This window comes from Nymphaea colorata, chromosome 11 (assembly GCF_008831285.2).
Source record: "Nymphaea colorata isolate Beijing-Zhang1983 chromosome 11, ASM883128v2, whole genome shotgun sequence".
NCBI lineage: Eukaryota > Viridiplantae > Streptophyta > Magnoliopsida > Nymphaeales > Nymphaeaceae > Nymphaea > Nymphaea colorata.
Window position 1 is genome coordinate 13,442,290 of NC_045148.1, and position 20,738 is coordinate 13,463,027.

The following is a 20,738-nucleotide window of genomic DNA, read 5'->3' on the forward strand; positions in this document are numbered from 1 at the left end:
TACTCTCTCTCTCTCTCTCTCTCTCTCGGACTCGGACTCGCCAATAATCGAACTACTTAGCACGAATCGTCTGCTTCTATGCCCCCATATCTGGAGAGATCTTTGGTCTGTATGTGGGTTTTTTTCTCACTTTTATATAGTTTATAAGGTCTGACAGGAATTGCACAATTAACTTCGCCCTTCGAGGGGCGAACGTCCACCTCCTTGTCCTATGGCCTCACTCTTCCCCATTCCATCCGGTGGCTTCCGAATGAGGGGCTTGGGAATTGGGATTAGAGGGATTATCTCTTGTACTTCGCTTTCAGCATGAATTCTTCTTTCAGGGCACATAAGCACATTGGATCACATTAGGATGTTCGGAATAAGCTTCACAAATACCTGTTCCATGTACTTCAGGATCTAAGACGTTGAGACGTGGCAGGTTCCACCATACTTTCCCCGCTTTCCCCCTTCAATCCTTCATTCTCGTAATGCTTTGTAATCTTAGGGTGAAGCATCACCCTTCACAATATTTCCAGTTGGATCTCTCTCTCTCTCTTTCTCTCTCGAACGCGTCTTCTACAAACAGAACGTCACTCGTCTTCTTCACTCATGACATGGAAATTGCCTATGCTATGTTATTTTTACGTGTGTTACACTGAAAATTTTATGCTGGATTCAAGTATGCTATATACATTAAGTTCCTTTTTAGGGGATTCTCGTGACGAATCCAGTAACATACAAGATGATGAGTCCATTCTGGGATTGAGGGTGCACAGAATTCAATGTTATTCGTTTTACAGATGTTCCGGGAGCTCGATGTTTTATGGAGCACTTTCTCGAGAACCATAGACAGTTTGTCTGAGATGGCAGGGTCATAATGCGTGCAAGAAGTATCAGACATGGAGTCACACAAACCCGGCGGCAGGCAGGTAGGTTATAATGGACCATGAACTGTCATTTTTTGGTGGTTGTGCGGGGGCAGTTGCAAACGGCCCTAAGTCCAGACGACAAGGAAACCATGCCTGTTTCTGTCAAGTAAATGAAGATAAGGTGAGTCTTTCCCATCTTTGGGGAATCTAAGCGCCCATTGTTTGATGAGGTTTTCAAACAAAGCCTGGCTATCAGATGTTCTTTTGTGGTTGATTTTTCAACTTTTGGTTGAGCATCAACATTCTTTTCGTACGTAGGCCATTCTAACTGAGGATTCGTCGAGGTGAACTCTCTTCTTTATGCAGTGTGAAGTTCACATTTTAACGAGCATAGAACGAAACCCTGAACCCAACACAAGCATCTCCAAATGTTACCAGGAAGATCGATTTCTTGATCTCTTCATCAGGCAGAACATGATAGGCAAGGCAAGCGACCATCAACAATGCTGCTCCAATCAAGTTCCTCTGTTTATAACAAAGATTAGTCGGCAAGCCGCTGCACTGAACGAGGAGATCGCGTACGCTGATATTTAGTCGATACCAACTACAGGGGAACCTATTCCAAGTTGATTAAACATAAGGTTTTTTTAGCAGCACGCTTCTGAACCTGGTAGGTTTAAAGTTGGGCCGCCAGCTTCTTGCCCAACAACTTACTTAGCTTCCTGTAGTGTCGGCAATCGATTTGATTGATAGTCTGGCATCATAAACAGCAAATACTCCCTACCACTAATGCCCTAATTAATTGCTCGACCCGGCCAGCGGTGAGTGTACTCCTCCTCTTTTCTCCTGCCAGCTAGATCACTGGAGCCTGTAAAATCATCATCAACGGAGGCCTTGGCATTGAGCTTTCCAGACCCGCCACTTTTTTTTCCATGTAAAAGTCGCCATATGCACTCGTCAGTACATTCATCCAAGTGGCTTCCAAACTCAATTCAACCAGCTGATAAGTCCGCGTCCAGTCCATTTACATCTTCGAGATGATGTATAAATAAGCAGTGCAGGCAATTAAATGACCAGTCGAACATGGGTGGCTCCGTATACAGATCGTTTAGTTCAGATGTTGACTGGAAACTACATCCGTCTGCTCACACATCCAGGTGCCACTAAGCATCATTCTCCCCACTTTCCTTGCTTTTTCTACATGAATGTCCTCAGGATATATATGAAACCTTTTCCTGTGTCCCTAAAATGGATGTGTGAAACGGACAGATAACTCCTCCATTTTTTGGGGATTTTGGTTACACCCACTACTAGTTATCCAGGAAGGTGGGACAATGGGGGATGTGCTGTCACGAGAGGCAAGTAGGTGCACTAAATGCCAACTTGGTTACCAAAGCTCTGAATTTCATGTAGCTCAATGTGGAGCAATTTGTCATTAAATATTGTATCGAGCATAACCTACCTTTAAAGCATGATTCTGTTCTATTTCTACGGTAATTGTGGCATCCCCCGCCCATCCGGGAAGATGCAAGATCCATTAATACGCAAATGTCTGAACATGGCTGATAATGTCATCAAATATCAAAGTACAACGATGTCCACCTCACTAAGGACAAATGTGGCCACATCAACCTGCACTGGGATGAATCGAATTGATCGAGATGAAGTGTTGGAGTTTGGAGGAACTTATTTCTTCCTTTGTCCTATTCCACAATTATTCAAGTGGTTGGGGAGTGGTTTCATCAGCCGCAGCCTTATTTAACCCGACTTGTAGGTGCTGTTCTATCTATCCAAGATTCCGGTAACAAGTGCCTGTCGAGTCCCTGCAGCCTTACAAAAGTCGCGTCACCGACTGCAGCTTGTGCATATTTAATATGGCCATTGTGTCGCTCAGCATAAGAAATTGCAGTCACAAAAAAAATCTGCCGATGATGATTGCTTCCTGCAGTTTGGAATCATGGAATCGATCTGATGTAATGTAAGGGTGCTTAACTTGCCGAAAGGCTGACGAGCATGTCCAAAATTCTTGATTAATGAATAAACGCGTGATGGAGATGCGTTACGTCATGCGCACGTTATGCCCAGTCACCATTCAGGGATGTCCGTTGGCTTTGGCTTGAATCAAAATCTCAAGTTCGGCTTTTTAGAATAGGAGTTGAAACTGCCGCCCGCAACTTTACCATTTTTAATTTCTTTTATTCCTTGTGGAAGGGGTTCTCTCTCTCTCACACACACGCACCGAAACGATGTGATGTGCATCTTCCACCATCCAAACAAGTTGTTTTTATCAGTGGAGCCTGTGATTGCAGCCACCGCGATAGCGCTTTAGCGTTTCTGGACATTGAATCTCATTGTTCTAATAGCTTCGATAGATATACCAGCTTGGCGCATTGACCCTCCCTGTCATGGAAGCGCGACTGGAGACTTCAATTTGGGCATTCAACTTTTGTCAACATTGCATTCCTAACCTTGGCTTTGCCACAAATGAGATTTGGAATCCTTGATATCGATCGAGTTGTGGTGCACGTCACCACAATGACTGTATGCTGAACGCCCTGAGAATGCGAGAGCTGCTTGAGATGTCGAACTTGATCATGCACAATGACTGTATGCTGAACGCCCTGAGAATGCGAGAGCTGCTTGAGATGTCGAACTTGATCATGCACAATGACTGTATGCTGAACGCCCTGAGAATGCGAGAGCTGCTTGAGAAGTCGAACTTGATCATGCAGGTCATGCTACATGAGGAGTTGATCATATCCGTCTTCTTCTCCAGCTTGGTCATCACATATCAATGTGAATACAATCAACTTCACCAAACAGCGGCCAGCGTAGAAACAGTATGTAACGGTCAAGTAACGCCACCATGGATTCTCATTCGATAAATATCGACGACTATACTATCGGTGGTCGTGCCATCATCATCTCATGCATCACCCCCAAGCCTAGTAAAAAAGCCTGCCGGTTGTTGAAAAATTTCCAACCGGGAGCATGAATTGTTGACCTTGTATTCAAAACTTGGCTTTCTTCTGCATGCCGAGGGATCTCTGGCTTGAGCTGCCATTCTCTACTTTTGCTCAGTCAAGTTCTTCACGATTAAAGCGCTTTGAATTTGAGATATTTCTGATAATATTACAGTTTGAACGCGCGCGTACCCCGCTTGCAATATTCTGTTCCCAACTCCAAGTAATCAATATCGAGTTAGTGAAATAATTGAACCTTCATCCGTCTACGTCGACCCCTCCCCACTACCAGATGTAGGTAGAAACTGACTCTCTTACGTCTTCATTCCACGGTTCAACGCAAAAAGCTGAGAAGATGTGAGATTGATAAGACGCATTCGCCAAGGAAGGAACTACAAGCCTGACTCTGTCAATATATTCCTCATCCTTCCAAACTCTGCCTATGTTTGGTTGGGGGCGATGATCAAATAGTAATCTTTTCGCGCTTCAACCACGACCGATGCATTATCTGTTCATCCTTACCAACAGAAAGACAGAGCGCACATTGGATGAGATAGGCAGTCTCAGATGCAAGCTAGAACCTGACCTGAGGACAAAAATACAAGAGAAGTTGCTAACCGCATTACTTAGCATTTAGCAATCTTATTTTCCGGGCTTAATTTTTATTGTGAATAAAACAAATTGAAATCGCAGGGGAGCTGATTCAATTGGAAAAATGACGGAATTGATCTTATTAACTAAGTTCTTTGCATGTAAAAAGTAGAAATCGAAGCAAGAACTTGTTTTGCAAACATCTGCTTATACTAAAAAGGTTGCTAACATGGATACATAGTTGTTTGCCCATCGATGTCGTGGACTCTATGTTGTATGAAAATTTTAGAAAGCCACCCTGCTTCGGCTCAGCCGGGCTTGACGTGTGGGTTAGCCCATTTGTGATTGTGAGAAAAAAAAGCTCGGTGAGCAAAGCTCGCTCACTTGTGTATGTAAATGACGCGAGCATTGACGATCGGTGCGAAGCTAATTGGTTCCACTCTAGCCTCCTTAATACGTAACCTGCACGCATATATTATATCGTATGATTTACCTAACATATGTGTGTGTGTGTGTGTTCAAGGTGGTTAATTCATTGTGAAAACATTTTAATTTCATGATACAGTTTGCGGTATCACATTTTAACCAACCCGATGGTACCGATACGCGATCCATGCATTCCCGACTCAATAAGCCGAGACTGGGGGAGGACCCCTTTTTTTCCTCTCTCTCTCTCTCTCTCTCTCTCTCTCTCTCTCTCTATATATATATATATATATATATATATATATATATATATATATATATATATATATATATATATATATATATATATATATATATATATATATATTTTTTTTTTTTTTTTTTTCTTTTTCAGAAGACATGGTGGGTGGGAATCGATGCCGGTGAGCGTTTTGACGGACTACGGATGGTGTGGATCGATGGAGGTGATGGCATCCGACGACGTGCACGCCCCGTCCTCATGTTAGTTTACGAACTACGACGCCTTGCCTCCGAGCCGCCCGTTGAAACAATCTAAAGGCAATCCAGTGGGCTGCCTGCCTCCCGCTCTAAGCCTCTTTCTTCTTCGTCGGTTGCATCAGCAGGGTGAGAAGACTGTATATATAGAGTTAAGGGGGTAGCCAAAGATGCGGAGATTCGCAAGCGGCGGAGCCAAGAGGGTGGTGGGTCTGCTGCAGAAGTCTCTGTCGTCTTCGTCTTTTCTCGCGTCTTCCTCTTCATTTTCTTCTTCGGTCATGGAGAGGACACCCATAACAGTCGATACGATCAATCCCAAGGTAGAGCTGCCTTCCGCTTTCGTGGTGGCTTTCTTTTGATTCTCCTCGGAAGCGGTGATGAATCTGGTAGTCGGGTGCTTTGACGAGAAAGGGTGGTGGTCTCTTTGGTTTTGGTTTTGGATCGACTCATGGACTGAGTGGATCTCTTTGGTGTTTCCCGGCGACTCCTTTCACGATTGGGGACATTTTGCTGATTTAGTCCCAACTGGCTGTTGGACCTTCTCGTTTTCTTCCTTTTCATTAGTGGGGTTTCTTCGCCCATTCAAATTAAACCGTTTGTTTTAACTTCTCGTTTTTGTTTTGTTCATCTCTCTGTCTCTTTCTCACTCTCTCGTTCTCCATGCCGGAAAGCTAATATACCTTCGAGAAAATTTGACATATATTTTTTTCAGAATTTTTTCCTTTCTTCCTTTTCCGTCATCTGGTGCATTTGAGTTATTAGGATTGAACCGTTGGCGTATGATTTAGCCCGCTTGGTTTTCATTTACTTCATTTCCTCTTTTCTGGGTGGTTTGCTGGTTCCTGCTTTCCTCTCTTTCCTCCTCCTGTAATTCAAGTTGGCACCTTCATGTCGTTTTTCTTTTCAATGACGTGACTGTGATCCGTGGATTTTTTGGCAACGAAAATCTGGTCACGTACTTCCGTATTTGTCTCCAATTAGACTTCTTCATAAAAAAAATACCTCTTTTCGTGATGCTCCCATTTATTCTTCTAAACATAAGTATCTTCTGCTTTATCGTGTCCAAGATTTCTTTCATGTCTGTTGTCAAACTTTAAGATGAGGACCCAATACTCGAAAGCTCAATTGATTTTGTCTTTCTTGGCCTCATTTCCGTTCATCTCGTCCTGATTTATATGAAAACCAAGAGTTGAGGTCATATCACTTCTTTCTTGAACTATGCGGGAATGACTAGGTTCAAATAAACCCAAGTTCCATGTTACTGACCAAAAAAAAAAGGGAATGCCTAACAGTCTAAATGAAGCAGGAAATTTGATGAGTCATTAGATTAGGATGGACTTTATGTGTTCCGCAGCGGAACATTTACATTGCTATTGCTTGCATATGTAACTTTTTCTGTACATTAGAATTATCGATTCATAATATGTATTTATAGTTAAATTTGTTTCAGGCGTGCCTTAACATCAATAAGGAGCTTTTTGATAAAAATAACGGTTTCTGTTTCATCAGGTTATCAAATGTGAGTATGCTGTGCGTGGAGAGATTGTAACCCATGCCCAGGTAAAAACAACATATTAGCTGCATTTCTCTGCTTTTTAGAATCTTTGTTGCTGATATATAATTTTTTTAAAGTATGCTTTCTTGACCCAGTTGTGGAGTTGTGAAAAGTGAGTTTTAACTAGATGTCAGTGGCTTGGATTTAGACAATACTTGAGAATCTAAATCCAATCAATCAGATTCTATAAAAGGAAAGGAATACATTGCTAATTGATTCAGATGTTCATTAGCTTTTCCAACTAAACCTGATTGGTATTCAGGTAGAGTGCATATCTCTATTTGGTCATACATAAATATTTTGGTTCAACCTTTCACTTTCGGTGTTCAAATATGATCAAACAGTTGCCTCATTAGTTGGATGTGGTAGTGTCTACAGATTACTAAAATATAAAGAATCTGAGCCCCCAATTAACAGCTTGCTGCTCGAGACATCTTTATCTGCTTTTTTGTTTCCGAAAGATCTTATTTTTGTGCAGCCAGCAAAATGAAATGTTGTTACCTAGTTGTTATCTGGATCAACATACACAGTTTTCATAATTTTCCACAGCATAACTTTGCTTCACGTGATACTGATTTTTATCTTCTTGTTGGCAGCGATTGCAACAAGAGCTAAAAACTAACCCTAAATCTCTTCCATTTGATGAGGTATGTGCTCCTTCTGACCATCGAACTTGTGGCATTATGGTTAAAACGTGAGCATCTGAGCTGCTTGTTGGCATTCTTATTAGTTTGTATAATGTATCTCTTTGTAAGACATTAGCACAAGTTCTATCACTATGTTTCCACTTTGCAGTTTATTGATTGGTTATTGCTTCTAACCATGAACTTATGAGTTAGGATATCAGTGCCTGGTAGGACTTCACCACTAGGTTTGCATCTCGTGCTTGTGCATTTTTTGCATTCAGACACTGATCATGCCTCATTCTTTTGTAGGCTTTTATGGAGTTCATTATTGTTTCTGGACTTAATTGTATAGTTCTTTATATGTTTCATCCTTTATGTTGTTCATGTTACTCAACTCTTATACGATGCGGATGAGTGCAATATTTGAAATGTCGAATAGTCTTTCACTCCTCATTTTAAAATTCGTCAACAAATTTTAGATTCAAGCCTTTTGCTGTATTCTACATGTATTTTATCAGTGCTACTTGTCTCAGTAGATGAAGAGAAATTTGAAATGCTTTTTCTTTGCAGATACTTTACTGCAACATAGGAAATCCTCAATCTCTTGGACAGCAGCCGATCACCTTTTTCAGAGAGGTCAACATGCTGTATTCTTGACTTTAGAAAAATATATATATCATCGAGCTGTATTTTCAAATATACATGCTGTTTAACATGCTTCCTTCTTTTTTTTTAGGTGCTTGCTTTATGTGATCATCCATGCCTTCTTGAAAAAGATGAAACTCATGGCTTATTCAGGTACTTGGATAAAATCCGGCTGAGCCTTCAGTTTTTTGATAGGATGTCAATAAATTGCTTCGACCACCAGGATAATATGCTATAATAAGAAAATGCCGTAATTAATGAAATTGAATTGCGGCCAACTAACCTTGCTCCTGGAAGCCCACAAGTTGAAATGTGCAATGTCATGCCTTTTATTTCTCAGATGTTTTTTCCCAAATGTTTCATTATCATGACATGCCCATCAACAGAGTTCCTGAAAATGATTGGTCTTCATAATGCATGTAGCAACTTCAAATTGTTTGCAGCAAGTGCTTCTTTTTGCTGTTGTATTGCTAATATCAGTTAGTGCAGTTTGTTATTTGAATCTTATGGTACTTACGTTGAATCTAAATTGTATTCTCATTGGAAGAATAGACCATGCTAACTAATATATCTTTCTCCTGGGTCAGCCCAAAAATTGGTTCTGATTTTGCTGGCATCAGCACAACCTTGTCTTTTCACTATGAGCAACCAATTCATACACTAGAGGTTGTGTGAGTTCACAACCAAGTTAATGTACTCAGTCTAGTCGCTAATGTGACTAAGGAGGTAGCTAAAAGGAAAGCCACCATTTACTAGCAATGGTCCTTAACCACTCTATTTCACAACTAAGTTAATGTACTCAGTTTAGTCGCTAATGTGACTAAGGAGGTAGCTATATGGAAAGCCACCATTTACTAGCAATGGTCCTTAACCACTCTATTTCAAAGAAATGTTGATAGATGTGACTGTTCTATTTTGTTTGTCACTAGTTTATTTCTATGTTGTGGTTCATTTATATGAATTCAGTAAATTTCGCTGCTTCAACATTAGTTGGATATTTTCCAGTTCTGATGCCATCGCTAGAGCTTGGCAAATTCTTGATCAGATTCCTGGGAGAGCAACAGGTGCATACAGTCATAGCCAGGTACTTAGCATACTTGAGAATGAGAGCCTGAATTCAAAAAATTTCTCCTTTGATGAGTGAATGGGTCCTTGTTGGACAAGCTTACTATCTTCCTGGAATTGGTTACAGGGAATCAAGGGATTGAGAGATGCCATAGCAGAAGGAATTGCTGCACGTGATGGTTTTCCTTGCAATTCAGATGACATCTTCCTGACAGATGGAGCTAGCCCTGCTGTAAGCACGTTATGCATGCATTCATCTCTATCAGAGTGAATTTTGCTTGTGTTCTACTCCAAAATTTTGAAAAACAATAGCAACTTATAAGTGCTTTCTGCATGTATGTTGCAGGTTCATATGATGATGCAGTTGCTTATAAGATCTCAAAAGGATGGGATTTTGTGTCCCATACCTCAGTACCCTTTGTATTCTGCATCTATTGCTCTCCATGGTGGCACTCTTGTATGTTGCTCTCTCTCTCTCTTTCTCTCTCTCGCTCACACACACACATACATATAGGCGAACAGTGTTTAAAAAGAAATTGAGACGTCCTTTTGACCTGAACAAGGTTAATATTGGCCATGTATCACTGTAGAATGAACCTTAGAATTGTTCATGCTGTTATGAATATTCTGCTCAAAGCAGCAATAGATCTTGAAAGTGGACAATGATACTTTTCAAATAAAGAGAACTGACTTTTCCAGTCTCCATGTGGAATGTCTCTTGATGTGCTTTGAGTCATTTTCTTGATGGCATCATGTCTTTTCACATTCCACGGTGTGGTTATGGAAGTTTTTTCTATTCTGATGTTTTAACTTATTTCTGCAGTATGACCTGTGGTTTCTAGCCTTTGCATATATATATATATATATATATATATATATATATATATATATATATTACATGTTTTACACTTGTCTAGAGACTGGCTTAGCAACTGCCTTATGGCTGACTGAATTTTTCTGCTGGCATCCATACGTACTTTTACTTAAAAGTGTATATATATATATATATATTACATGTTTTACACTTGTCTAGAGACTGGCTTAGCAACTGCCTTATGGCTGACTGAATTTTTCTGCTGGCATCCATACGTACTTTTACTTAAAAGTGTATCTATATATATATATATATATATATATATATATATTACATGTTTTACACTTGTCTAGAGACTGGCTTAGCAACTGCCTTATGGCTGACTGAATTTTTCTGCTGGCATCCATACGTACTTTTACTTAAAAGTTTTTGTACAGATCTGTATCTCCAATTTTATAAATTGTATCTTTCATTTCTACGCAGTTGAGTTTTTTATGATTGGCAATATGTAATGGTCTTCCCTGAAAAGGCATTCTTACACTTCAAATATACTTTTCGCTAATTCTGGTCTTATGGTTGAAGAGAAGCAGCAATTATGTACACCTGATTTGCAAATGTGCTGCTTTTCCAGGTTCCTTACTACTTAGATGAAGCATCAGGTTGGGGGCTAGAGGTTTCTGAGCTTAAGCAACAAATAGAAAATGCTCGCTCCAAGGGTATAACTGTTAGGGCCTTGGTTGTCATAAATCCAGGAAATCCTACTGGTCAGGTGAGTAATATCCATTTTATTTAAGTAAAATACCTTTTTTTGTTTTTGTAAGCATCTAAGATGCTGTTTCTCAACTACTTGTGCTTCCTTCCCCCAATGTCAGTGTGCTTGTATATGTTTATATCTTTGAATTCTGATGTATAATTGAAACATGAAAGCTTATACGGTTGAATGCCACAGCTTGTTCTTCTGTAGAATTATGAATTTACCTTGATTGTGGATTTTGCAACTTTCTTTTTTCAAAGGTAATAATTGTTGATGAATGTTCTGGTTATAATATGCAGCATATAACTAGTTTGCCACAAACAGAGAATGTATTTTAGGGGCCCGAAGTTTTGAGAATTTTGTAGGCAAATACACTTTCTTTTAGATGTATTCTGATGCAGTGTTTGGAGTTTCTGTTTCTCACTCTAATCCCCGTGGTGTTTGGAGTTCCTCGCTCTAATCCCCACAGTAATACAAACGAAAGAGAACTAGAGAAACAGTTGAACAAGAAAGAAAGAAAAACAAAAAATTACCTAAGAAAATCAGAGCTGAACTTCTTTTATCACTTCAATAATCTGTCCAAGGAGTGTGCACACCTTTAAACATTGCTGCGTAAAGAAATTGGATCTTGGATCCAAAAAGAGGTCCAACAAGGTCCAGTAATAATAAAAAAGATATAAAGGGTTCCAAAATTAATGAAGTGGGCCGAAAATTAACAAAGTGGGTACTATCGTATAGTACGGGCCTACGGTGCGATGCACCCCTTAACTTGGTAAACACACAAAAATGGGGTCTGAACCTCCTTTTTTTGAATTGAACTTGAAAACTCTTCTCTCCTTATTAACATTTTTAAGAGTTGAAAGATAGGCAGTTTTTGCCCATTTCAAGGACAAACCATTGATTCGAGGGAGACATTGCTGACTTGAGAAATTGACCATTTGAAAAAGTTTGAATATGTTGGCAATGATATTCAATTTGAAGAAGATAATGCAAGTAACAATGAGAACATGAAGATGTTAAATGATCATGATGACATTTTTCATTTGTTTTTTGCATTAAACAATTTCATCTTGCATCTTTGCATGGCATTTCACGACTCCTAAACCTCCTTTAGAACCCCTAGCAATCTCGAAAACCACATAAGTCGATTAAAAGATCTATAAAACCCTGTGATGGTTAAAATTTCTACCAAACTTTCAAGGCAACGTATAGGTTGTGCGTCATGCTCAAATATAACATATGAGTTTTTCAATATATCTCCTAAAAAATGGTAGTAAGCAAATCAATCATATCTTATTCGGACTATCTTCATTTTTTTTTATACTTCCTACTCTGGGGATCTCTTTCAACTCCATGGCCTTCTGATGTTCCGGAGTCCATTTTCTTATTCTGTTAGTCTGTTGTACTTATTTGTAGTTTTCTTGACAGTGTGTTAAAATTATCTTAAGCCTATACTATTAGCTGGACCAGAGACTTATGATCATTTGCTCCTGCCATTTTACCAGGCAAAACTGGTAGTAATAGGGAGAAAGCCCCTAATCAGTCTCCACTTTCCTCTTATTGACCTCTCTGGTTTTGAAATGAATAATGGAGTATATTTTCCAACTAAAAGACATACTGATTGAAATAATGCAGAAGTATCTTCCATTAGTACCAGCTATCATCTTTTTCTGCAACGGGCATCATGCATTTGTTCACAGTGTTTCTTGTTTTGCTTGAGCAAGAAACTGATTTCACTGTTTGCATCTCTAATATGAATTTTTATTTTCACAGTGGTGAAATTTTGTAGTACAATCTGCTGATTTATCTATTCGGTTAATCTTGATGTGCATCTAGGTCCTTGCGGAGCAGAATCAACGTGAGGTTGTTGATTTCTGTAAGAACGAAGGGCTGGTTCTTCTAGCAGATGAGGTGCGTGATTGTTTCGGGATTAGTGCAGTGTAATTTTTACCAGTCCAATTACCATTTAGATGGTCTGATATGCAAAATTGGCAAGTGCAGGTGTATCAGGAAAACATTTATGTCGATGACAAGAAGTTCAATTCTTTCAAGAAAGTTTCCAGGTCTATGGGTTATGGGGAAGAGGATATTGCTCTAGTATCATTCCAGTCAGTTTCCAAAGGTGTGTAGACCTGATCATGTTTGTGCTAGACCTCCAAATGATGTTTGATATGTCCATGACCACCGACACACAAGTTGCTAGACTTTCTCTGCAACTTTCTTTGATAAATATTAGTCTTATTAGCAACCTATCAATCTAGTTATCAGCATTTTTTTAGCGTGGGCTTTTGCTAATCACCCAAATTTGACGGTTCTGAAACTTGGAAAATTTGGAAAATATAAAAAACCTAACAAGTAATACGTGTTCTATTGCAAACAAACCAATTAGACATAAAAGAAACAAAATATAACTTATGCATGTAAATATAAATGGAAGATCCGAGAGCTTGCAAGCAAAGTATTCTTACGAGCTTTACTAGAGAACTTGCTTTGGATTTGACAGGGTATTATGGAGAATGTGGAAAAAGAGGAGGCTACATGGAAGTTACTGGTTTTAGTGCTAGTGTCAGAGAGCAAATTTACAAGGTTGCTTCTGTGAACCTGTGTTCAAATATCTCTGGTCAAATTTTGGCGAGCCTTGTAATGAATCCTCCAAAGGTATTTCTTTTGCGTCTGCCTTTTTTGTTCCTACTTTTGCTACCCAGCAATTTAACAAAGTTGGGTCACAGGTAGGAGATGAATCTTTTGATTCTTATTCTGCTGAGAAAGATGGAATCCTCTCATCTCTTGCAAGGCGTGCTAAGGTATATCTTTCTCTCTCTTTCTCTCTCTCTCTCTCTCACTCACACACGCATGCACACCTCCTGTGAGACCGTGACAATTTTGTCTAACATCAAGTCTTAGATTTGCAATGACTAAGATTGTAGATATTAGTGAACATTCTTATAGTTGGACTTGGAAAATAAATGTCTCTAGTAGCTACAGACTTTAATCATCTAAGTTGTGTACTCTCCTCTTCCGTAACATTTTTCACTTGTTGATTTCCACGCTACCCTTCTTTTGAAGTTTTTGGCGTTTTAGCTTGTCTATTTAAGGATTACTCACCATCAGTTCTCCTTAAATTACTGGTTGGTCCCGCGCAAGTGGGATATGAATGACTACTCATATGAATGACTACTTGATCAAAGCAAAGTTGGAACCTCTTATAAGTTCTGGTCGTTCCAACTCCAGAAAAACCATCGGATTCCAGTTTCTTTAAGCGTCACTTGCTGATACTATTGATGATCCAATAGCATAACTTTAGTCACGGTAGTGAAACAGTAACTGGGACTTCAACCACAAAAAGGTCTTTGGATCAGTTATGTGAGTTTTTCTGACCCATTGTAATAATGAACGGCAGATGCTTGAAGATGCATTCAATTGTTTAGAAGGTGTAACCTGCAACAAAGCTGAAGGTGCAATGTATCTCTTCCCTCGGATCCGCCTGCCACAGAAGGCCATGGAAGCTGCGGATGCAGCGAAAACTGCACCTGATGCATTCTATGCTCGCCGTCTTCTTGAAGCCACAGGGATTGTTGTTGTTCCTGGATCTGGCTTTGGACAGGTATGGCTTCATCATCTCTGTCGATTTCACAAATCCGAAATTTTCACCTACTACCTCTCTCTCTCTCTTGTCTCTCTCGTGGAAGAAAACTAATCCTCTTTTTTGGGAAACTTCGGTTTCGATATTCTGTCCAGGTCCCGGGGACGTGGCACTTCAGATGCACCATACTTCCTCAGGAGGACAAAATTCCTACAGTGGTCTCAAAGTTGACAGAGTTCCACAAGGCCTTCATGGCAGAGTTCCGCGATTAGAGTTACCTGCTTGCCAGACTCGCCTTATAATAAAATTCTCGTCATCCATGTTTTCCATCGGTATGGATGATTCAAAAATCTCTTCTGTATCATTGACCCATGAAGCGCATCGAGTGTTTTTCCTTTTTCCAGTCATTAATAAATGGTAAATGTCTTTACCGATTGTGCTAATTTAGATATAGTTGGAATTCGTGATTATAGACTCAAAGGAAATTAGCAATATGTTGAAATCCGAAGGCTCAAAAATTTAGTGAATCGGAGTATCCAATCGAATGGATGGAAAAAAAAAGTAGTTTAAAATTTTGAATACATAATTAAAATATCATAAAAGGAGAAAAAAATTAAAAAAGGATAATTCACATTTTTTTTTATTTTTCTCCTCTCTGACATTTTTGTAATTTATTTTAATTGTTGAGTTCAAAATCTTTTTACTTCAAATGCACCAAAAAATCGTCCTATCTGGAACGGCCCTCGAATTTGCCCCTATTGGATCGAAAGAGGGCCAATTCCATCCCAAACTGGAAATCAGTAGATGCACTCGGCTTGCGATGGTTATTAATAGCATTAAAAGACATTGTTCTATCAGGCACAGCTAACTTGGAAGTTAAACTATGCTATACAGCCGATCTCTTCTTAATTGGCCATGATGTGGGACCATTCCAGACAACATATTCATCCATCTCGGACGGAGGCAGAAAGTTGCAAAAATTAATTTCCTAAAGGAACCGGTCTTTTACATCACACAAATAGTGCATATATCTGCATTTTCGTCGGTACATCTTTGTTGATTTTTCAGTTGGGGAAAGGTTATCTTAGTCACATTTTCGAACATTAATATCTGGGCACGTGTTGTCTTTGGTAAACAACCCACCCTTTCAATTGCATTAACGTAAAGCCTCTTTCCATGAATCAATACATGGTTCCACTCTCACAAGGACCCCGCCCACCCTTTGTTCTATTACTCCCAAAAAGTATCACCGATCGTGGGATTTTCCCTGGCGAAAGCACATCAAACCACTACGATTTTCAGATGTTGCTCGTAGATCGAGTAAAAGCAGACAATTATTTGAGCGCTCAATTTCTCTTGATCATCCACAAACATAATGGGTCAACTGAGATTTCTCCAAAAAAGTATGTTTTAGCATATAGGGAAATTGGAAAGCGTGAAAGCCCTGCAGCGAGCTTGCAATCAAACACATGCATTTCAAGATACTTTTTAATAAAAAGGATGCAAAAAAACAAAAAAAGCCACAAGGGTGACCACATGTTTCCCAAAAGGTGAAACACTCGAGCAATTAAAATAAAAATCCTACCAAAGGTGAATGTGGAGTGAAGACTCAAAATGATACCGCTGGCCAAGAGGATACAGCAATTAATCAATATATTCTAGTACAGCACTAACAGGTTTACCATTCATCAGATCTCCTATAGACGGCTGATGACAGCCTGAACCTCAGAAGGAGAATAAAGGTGGTAGGTCGGAGCCACTTTTGCAATGTCAACATTATTAGGTGTTACCTACAAGAGGAAAGAAGGTCAACTGTTGAAGATTAGGTCAAAATCATGAAGCTTGTACCGTGAAACAAGCAAACACATGAAGGTGGCCTCATGGAACGAAGTTTTTTAACATGGACTCTGACATGTAAGCAGAATTTACCTTTTCTTCCATTACTTGCTTCAAGATGGACAGAGCAATCTTTTCTGCTTCTAAAAGTGAGAGATCCTGCCAATACCAATAACATGAAAACAGCTGTAATAGGTGCAAGTTGCTACTTATCAGGCATCTCATAATATAACTGGACGTATTAAAATGATGAAACTTATCAGTGACAAATATAGGTGGGTATGTGCATCATGTCCTTTAGATACCACCAGAAACTTGGGGATTTTGATTTAAGACGGAGAAAAAGTTTTCTCCACATAACGTCTAGAAGATGAAGATCTAAATGTGAAAGAAAAAAGTAGGCTTCAAACCTAAAAGCGGGGTTCATTTTTTTGAACCATCAGTTAACCAATCAAACCATTACCAATAGCAAATGCGACCGCAATACACTACAGCAAAATCAGTCAGAAACAGATCTTAATTACTTGAATTGGAACAAAACAACATGAAAAGAAATACAACCTTATTGTACTGTTCTTGCAAGGAACTATCTGCTCCCTCTGAACCAGATCCGATTGCTTTAGCATTGCACTGCCAAAATGTGCCAGATGGGTCTGTGTAGTAACTGCACATAACAGCAAATACTTTCAGTATTAAGAAAAGAGAGAGAGAGAGGGGTAACATTGTAAGAGAAAAGAGCATTTATTTCCTATAGATTTTAACGGTTGTGAACATGGAGAATATAAACTTGTGTAGCACAGTATATAAATATTGAAGACGGATCAAGACTCGTACAGGTAGTTGCAACAAACTTTAGAATCTCAGATGCTTTCATTGGAACTTACGTTTATTCAGTATGTTTCATGAGCAAAATTCAGAGAGCCATTTTCCCCATCAAAAAGAAAAATTGACAGATGGGAGGATGAGAACTGACATATGGAAAGCAAAATCGACAATGCTGAACCAAGAAAGAGAACTGGCAGATGGAAGGATGAGTTCCTTACAGGCTTGGTCCATTCTCGTCATGCCCAGCAATCAAGAGAGACACACCAAATGGACGAGACTGCAGACAAGATAGGCAGTTGTTCATGTTGTGTCAAGTTGCAACCTAAGAAACTCTTGAGACAACAGTAAGCAACAAAGAAGGCTGTTTTTTTCTTTTTTTTTTTAATGGATGTGGAGAAAATCAGTAACTATTACCATGGACTCTTCATCACCTTCACCAAATCGAAGAGCTAGATCACAGAGTGCTTGGGTGGTAGACTCCACAGTCATAGGTTCACCATATGAAAACCTGTGGTTCTGCAATTACGATAAAAGAAAATGTCCTTAGACAAAAAACATAAGTTTGGATGCTTTCTATAATCATATTGTCACCAAATAGATAGTCACCTGGGTTTCAACCCTTGCATGCTCAACTAATGTGCGAGCATCAGCAATCAGTCCACTCATTGCACATCCAATATGTTCATCAATTTCCATGATTTTCTCCACGCTACTAGGTTCCTAGAACACAAGAAGAATTACCATAAACAACAATACACTTGTAGCTTCAAAGCATTTTGTTGCTTATGCAATAATCTTAATACATACCTCCTCTAAAGATAAAATGCATCTTCCACATTTTTGGAAAGGCATACAAAAAATACGGTGGTTGTAAATTTTTAATAATACTATGAATAATAAACCGTACGAGACATGTTAAGAAGTTTTAGCTGAATGAGGAAAGACACATCATATTTCTGTGTCACAACTTCGAGCTTGACCACATAATGAAGAGAAAATCCACACATCTGACAAAGGTAAACAAATTTACCAAGCAGAAACTAAGAGGAGTTTCATGAGCCTTGTAAAGTACAGAATTTTGAAGCCACAACAAAATCAAACTGAACATACAACTGCAAATAGAGAAGATTCTCCAATCCCAATCCAATAACTGGAAACCATTGCAAATGACAAGCCGATATACATAGACTTAGAAAATCAAATAAAACGATTTGCATCTTCTTTTCTCTCCACCACCACAGATGCTAACCACATTGCTAGAAAGACCTGACTATGCCTGGTTATGCCTAGTCACTAATGACAATATAAGAATTTGCAGATTTTCTGCAGTTTGCAAGTATAAATTCCTTGTACCTAAGTGCAGTATCAGTTTCAGAATTCTCAATTCCAGCGACACACAGTGCCCTCAAGTTTGTAGTTCTCCTGCCAAACCATATAAGACACTAAAAATGAAGGAGTGTAAACATGAAGAAGTGTTTATACTTTATACACCTAAAACAAGGGATCATGTTTTGCTAAAGAAGGGTTACATCAGCGAGATAGTGATATCTTGGAATCTCAGAGCATCAAAATCAAAAACCCAATTCTACAACCACAACTACAGGTATTTTTTATTTGCTCCAGTGTAACCTGTAACGTTCTTCAAATCCTGAAGTGCAAGAGAGACTCCAGTAGATTCCACAAATACCATTTTCAGTTCAAAGTTCAAACAATCAAAAGCACTCTGTCCAATCCTCAAGCCTTCCCCAACCCTCAAACTTATACAATCAGAGTCTCCGAACTAGAAGCCAGCAAGTGCTGAAACACCAACGGATTCAAATGATGCCAAACAAAATTTATTAGGTCCATACAAATCAAGAGAGAAATTCTGTGCCAGAGTTTGCACTCCATTGGACCCAGATTCAGACAAGGCTCAACAAAGGCCATAAGCACCCAAAGATTGACTGCTATGTGAGGCGAATAGTAGTCCATTTTGACTCCTGGTTCATGCCACATCACATACAAGTCATTATGAAACTTCATAAATTTGGTTGTATCCATGTCAAAAGGTTGATTGAGAAGCAATGACTGAAAAGAAGCAGATAAAGATTGAGGCTTCGGACAGCTCTTCATTCCCCGGTAGGTGATATCTAAAGGGATTAGGACATAGACTGGGAAAAAGAGAAACAGATAAAGTTTTATGTGCCAAAGAATTGAATTAATAAATTTGGTGCAAAATACACACACACTCAGTAAAGATAACATAGAAAGACTAGAGTGTTTTTCATAGACATCAAGCTGGTATATAAAATCTGCACCTCCCGTTCAGCGTGAAACCCAGAAAAAAAAATATGACCTCTTTCAAAGAAAAAATCAACTTGTAGTCAGTGGAACTCTGACTTGGCTCTTTTTCAGAGCATAATGCAACTTTACTAGCACAAGCACTAGCTCCGAAATAAGACCCAATATACATATAAAATTAAGATCTCGTGCTTAATGATTCGGATGATGTAATTATTTCTCAGAAAAACTATTTTTGAACTCTCATTATATTTTCTTAGTCCGAGTAAAGTGGAACGAAATGGAGGAAACAAAGTCATGTACTTTGTCCACAAAATCATAAACAATTCAAAGCTATGCATATAGTCATAAATTTGAGAAAGCAGAGCAAACCAGTAATGGGGAGGTGATCCGCTTCTCTACAGCCAAAACTACACCTTCCTTAGTCTTTATTCCGATTGCAGTTGAACCCAACTACAAAACAGAAAAGGGAGAGAGAGAAATAAGTGCACATAATAAGTTTGCAATAGACCAAAACACATGGAGGGGCTGGGATGATAAAAACAACTAGCACGAGAATGAAACCAATTTCATAATATCATGCTATCATAAACTCGCAACTAAAGTAAAACAAACTGAATAAAACCGCTGTTACATCCAAGCTAGAGCCAAACGAGGTAACCAATGGAAACAAAAACATAAGCAACAGTCAATTACAAGCAAATTATTTGCCCACCCCTAGCAATTTGAAACATAATAAGCTCGAAAAACAAAAAGCGGCAAGGAAGATCCACTAATCTCAATCAGATCGAGAGAATAAAAGCAAATCAACAAAGAGAGATGAAAGTCTAGAAGAAAACGATCCACTGGAAAACACACCTTGATCGCCTCGATCGCATATTCGACTTGAAACAATCTGCCTTCCGGGGAGAATGTGTTCACACCTCTGTCGTACTCGGTTCTTCAAACAAACAGGAAGAAGACAATACAGAAAAAAGCTTCAAATGAGATGGGCATTCTAAAAGACGGACAAAACATCCTTTCTCTTGGCGACGCCAAACAAACGTTTTACATGGTGACGATGATTTTACCTAGTGAGGAACATTTTCCCGTTAGCCCAAAAAGCAGAAGGCGAAGACCTAGCCACGAAATCAGGATAGACCCTGGAATGGAACGACGGACTCAGGCAACGAATGAAATAACGAAGAATCCCTAATGAAGGGAAGGAATTGGAACTGGAAATAGAGGAGAATCGGAACACTTACTGGCGGAGAGGTAGAGGGAAAAAGGCGGACGCAAGCAAGCAAGATGCCGGCACAGTCTTGCGACGCAAGACTTCTAGGGGTGTAATTGGATCGGGTCCAGCGGATACAAGCTGCATTGCCTGAAGTGAGTTGTCCGACCCATATTCGGTTTTAAGACCGAAGCCTGAGTCCGGTTATCATCGTCG

General features: G+C 39.3%; 2 protein-coding genes across 2 annotated transcripts; one reads left to right on the forward strand and one right to left on the reverse strand.

Moving 5' to 3' along the window:
* The first annotated feature begins 5,244 nt into the window (after window positions 1-5,244).
* LOC116264410 (alanine aminotransferase 2-like) lies at window positions 5,245-14,811 on the forward strand. The gene is made up of 15 exons (XM_031644607.2): window positions 5,245-5,646; window positions 6,836-6,886; window positions 7,478-7,528; window positions 8,078-8,143; window positions 8,244-8,305; window positions 9,158-9,236; window positions 9,345-9,449; window positions 9,564-9,674; window positions 10,663-10,800; window positions 12,622-12,696; window positions 12,787-12,907; window positions 13,289-13,443; window positions 13,515-13,589; window positions 14,186-14,389; window positions 14,524-14,811. Exons 1-15 carry the CDS (start codon window positions 5,497-5,499, stop codon window positions 14,638-14,640), a joined length of 1,560 nt encoding a protein of 519 aa, XP_031500467.1. The 5' UTR covers window positions 5,245-5,496; the 3' UTR covers window positions 14,641-14,811.
* A 920-nt stretch (window positions 14,812-15,731) lies between these two features.
* LOC116264032 (proteasome subunit alpha type-5) lies at window positions 15,732-20,703 on the reverse strand. Its single transcript, XM_031643935.2, has 10 exons — window positions 20,554-20,703; window positions 20,380-20,451; window positions 20,168-20,249; window positions 19,682-19,762; window positions 17,636-17,749; window positions 17,444-17,545; window positions 17,248-17,306; window positions 16,766-16,868; window positions 16,298-16,363; window positions 15,732-16,158 (listed from the first exon to the last, which is right to left on the reverse strand). The coding sequence occupies exons 1-10, from the start codon at window positions 20,667-20,669 to the stop codon at window positions 16,066-16,068; spliced, it is 888 nt and encodes a 295-aa protein (XP_031499795.1). The 5' UTR covers window positions 20,670-20,703; the 3' UTR covers window positions 15,732-16,065.
* Between the last annotated feature and the right edge of the window lie 35 nt (window positions 20,704-20,738).

Coding starts and splice junctions, on each gene's coding strand:
- LOC116264410 (XM_031644607.2), top strand. CDS start 5,497: ATGCGGAGATTCGCAAGCGGCGGAGCCAAGAGGGTGGTGGGTCTGCTG. Junction 5,647..6,835: donor TCGATACGATCAATCCCAAG/GTAGAGCTGCCT, acceptor CTGTTTCATCAG/GTTATCAAATGTGAGTATGC. Junction 9,675..10,662: donor CTCTCCATGGTGGCACTCTT/GTATGTTGCTCT, acceptor CTGCTTTTCCAG/GTTCCTTACTACTTAGATGA.
- LOC116264032 (XM_031643935.2), bottom strand. CDS start 20,669: ATGCAGCTTGTATCCGCTGGACCCGATCCAATTACACCCCTAGAAGTC. Junction 20,452..20,553: donor TTCCCTCTACCTCTCCGCCA/GTAAGTGTTCCG, acceptor GTTCCATTCCAG/GGTCTATCCTGATTTCGTGG. Junction 19,763..20,167: donor ATGCGATCGAGGCGATCAAG/GTGTGTTTTCCA, acceptor TCTGTTTTGTAG/TTGGGTTCAACTGCAATCGG.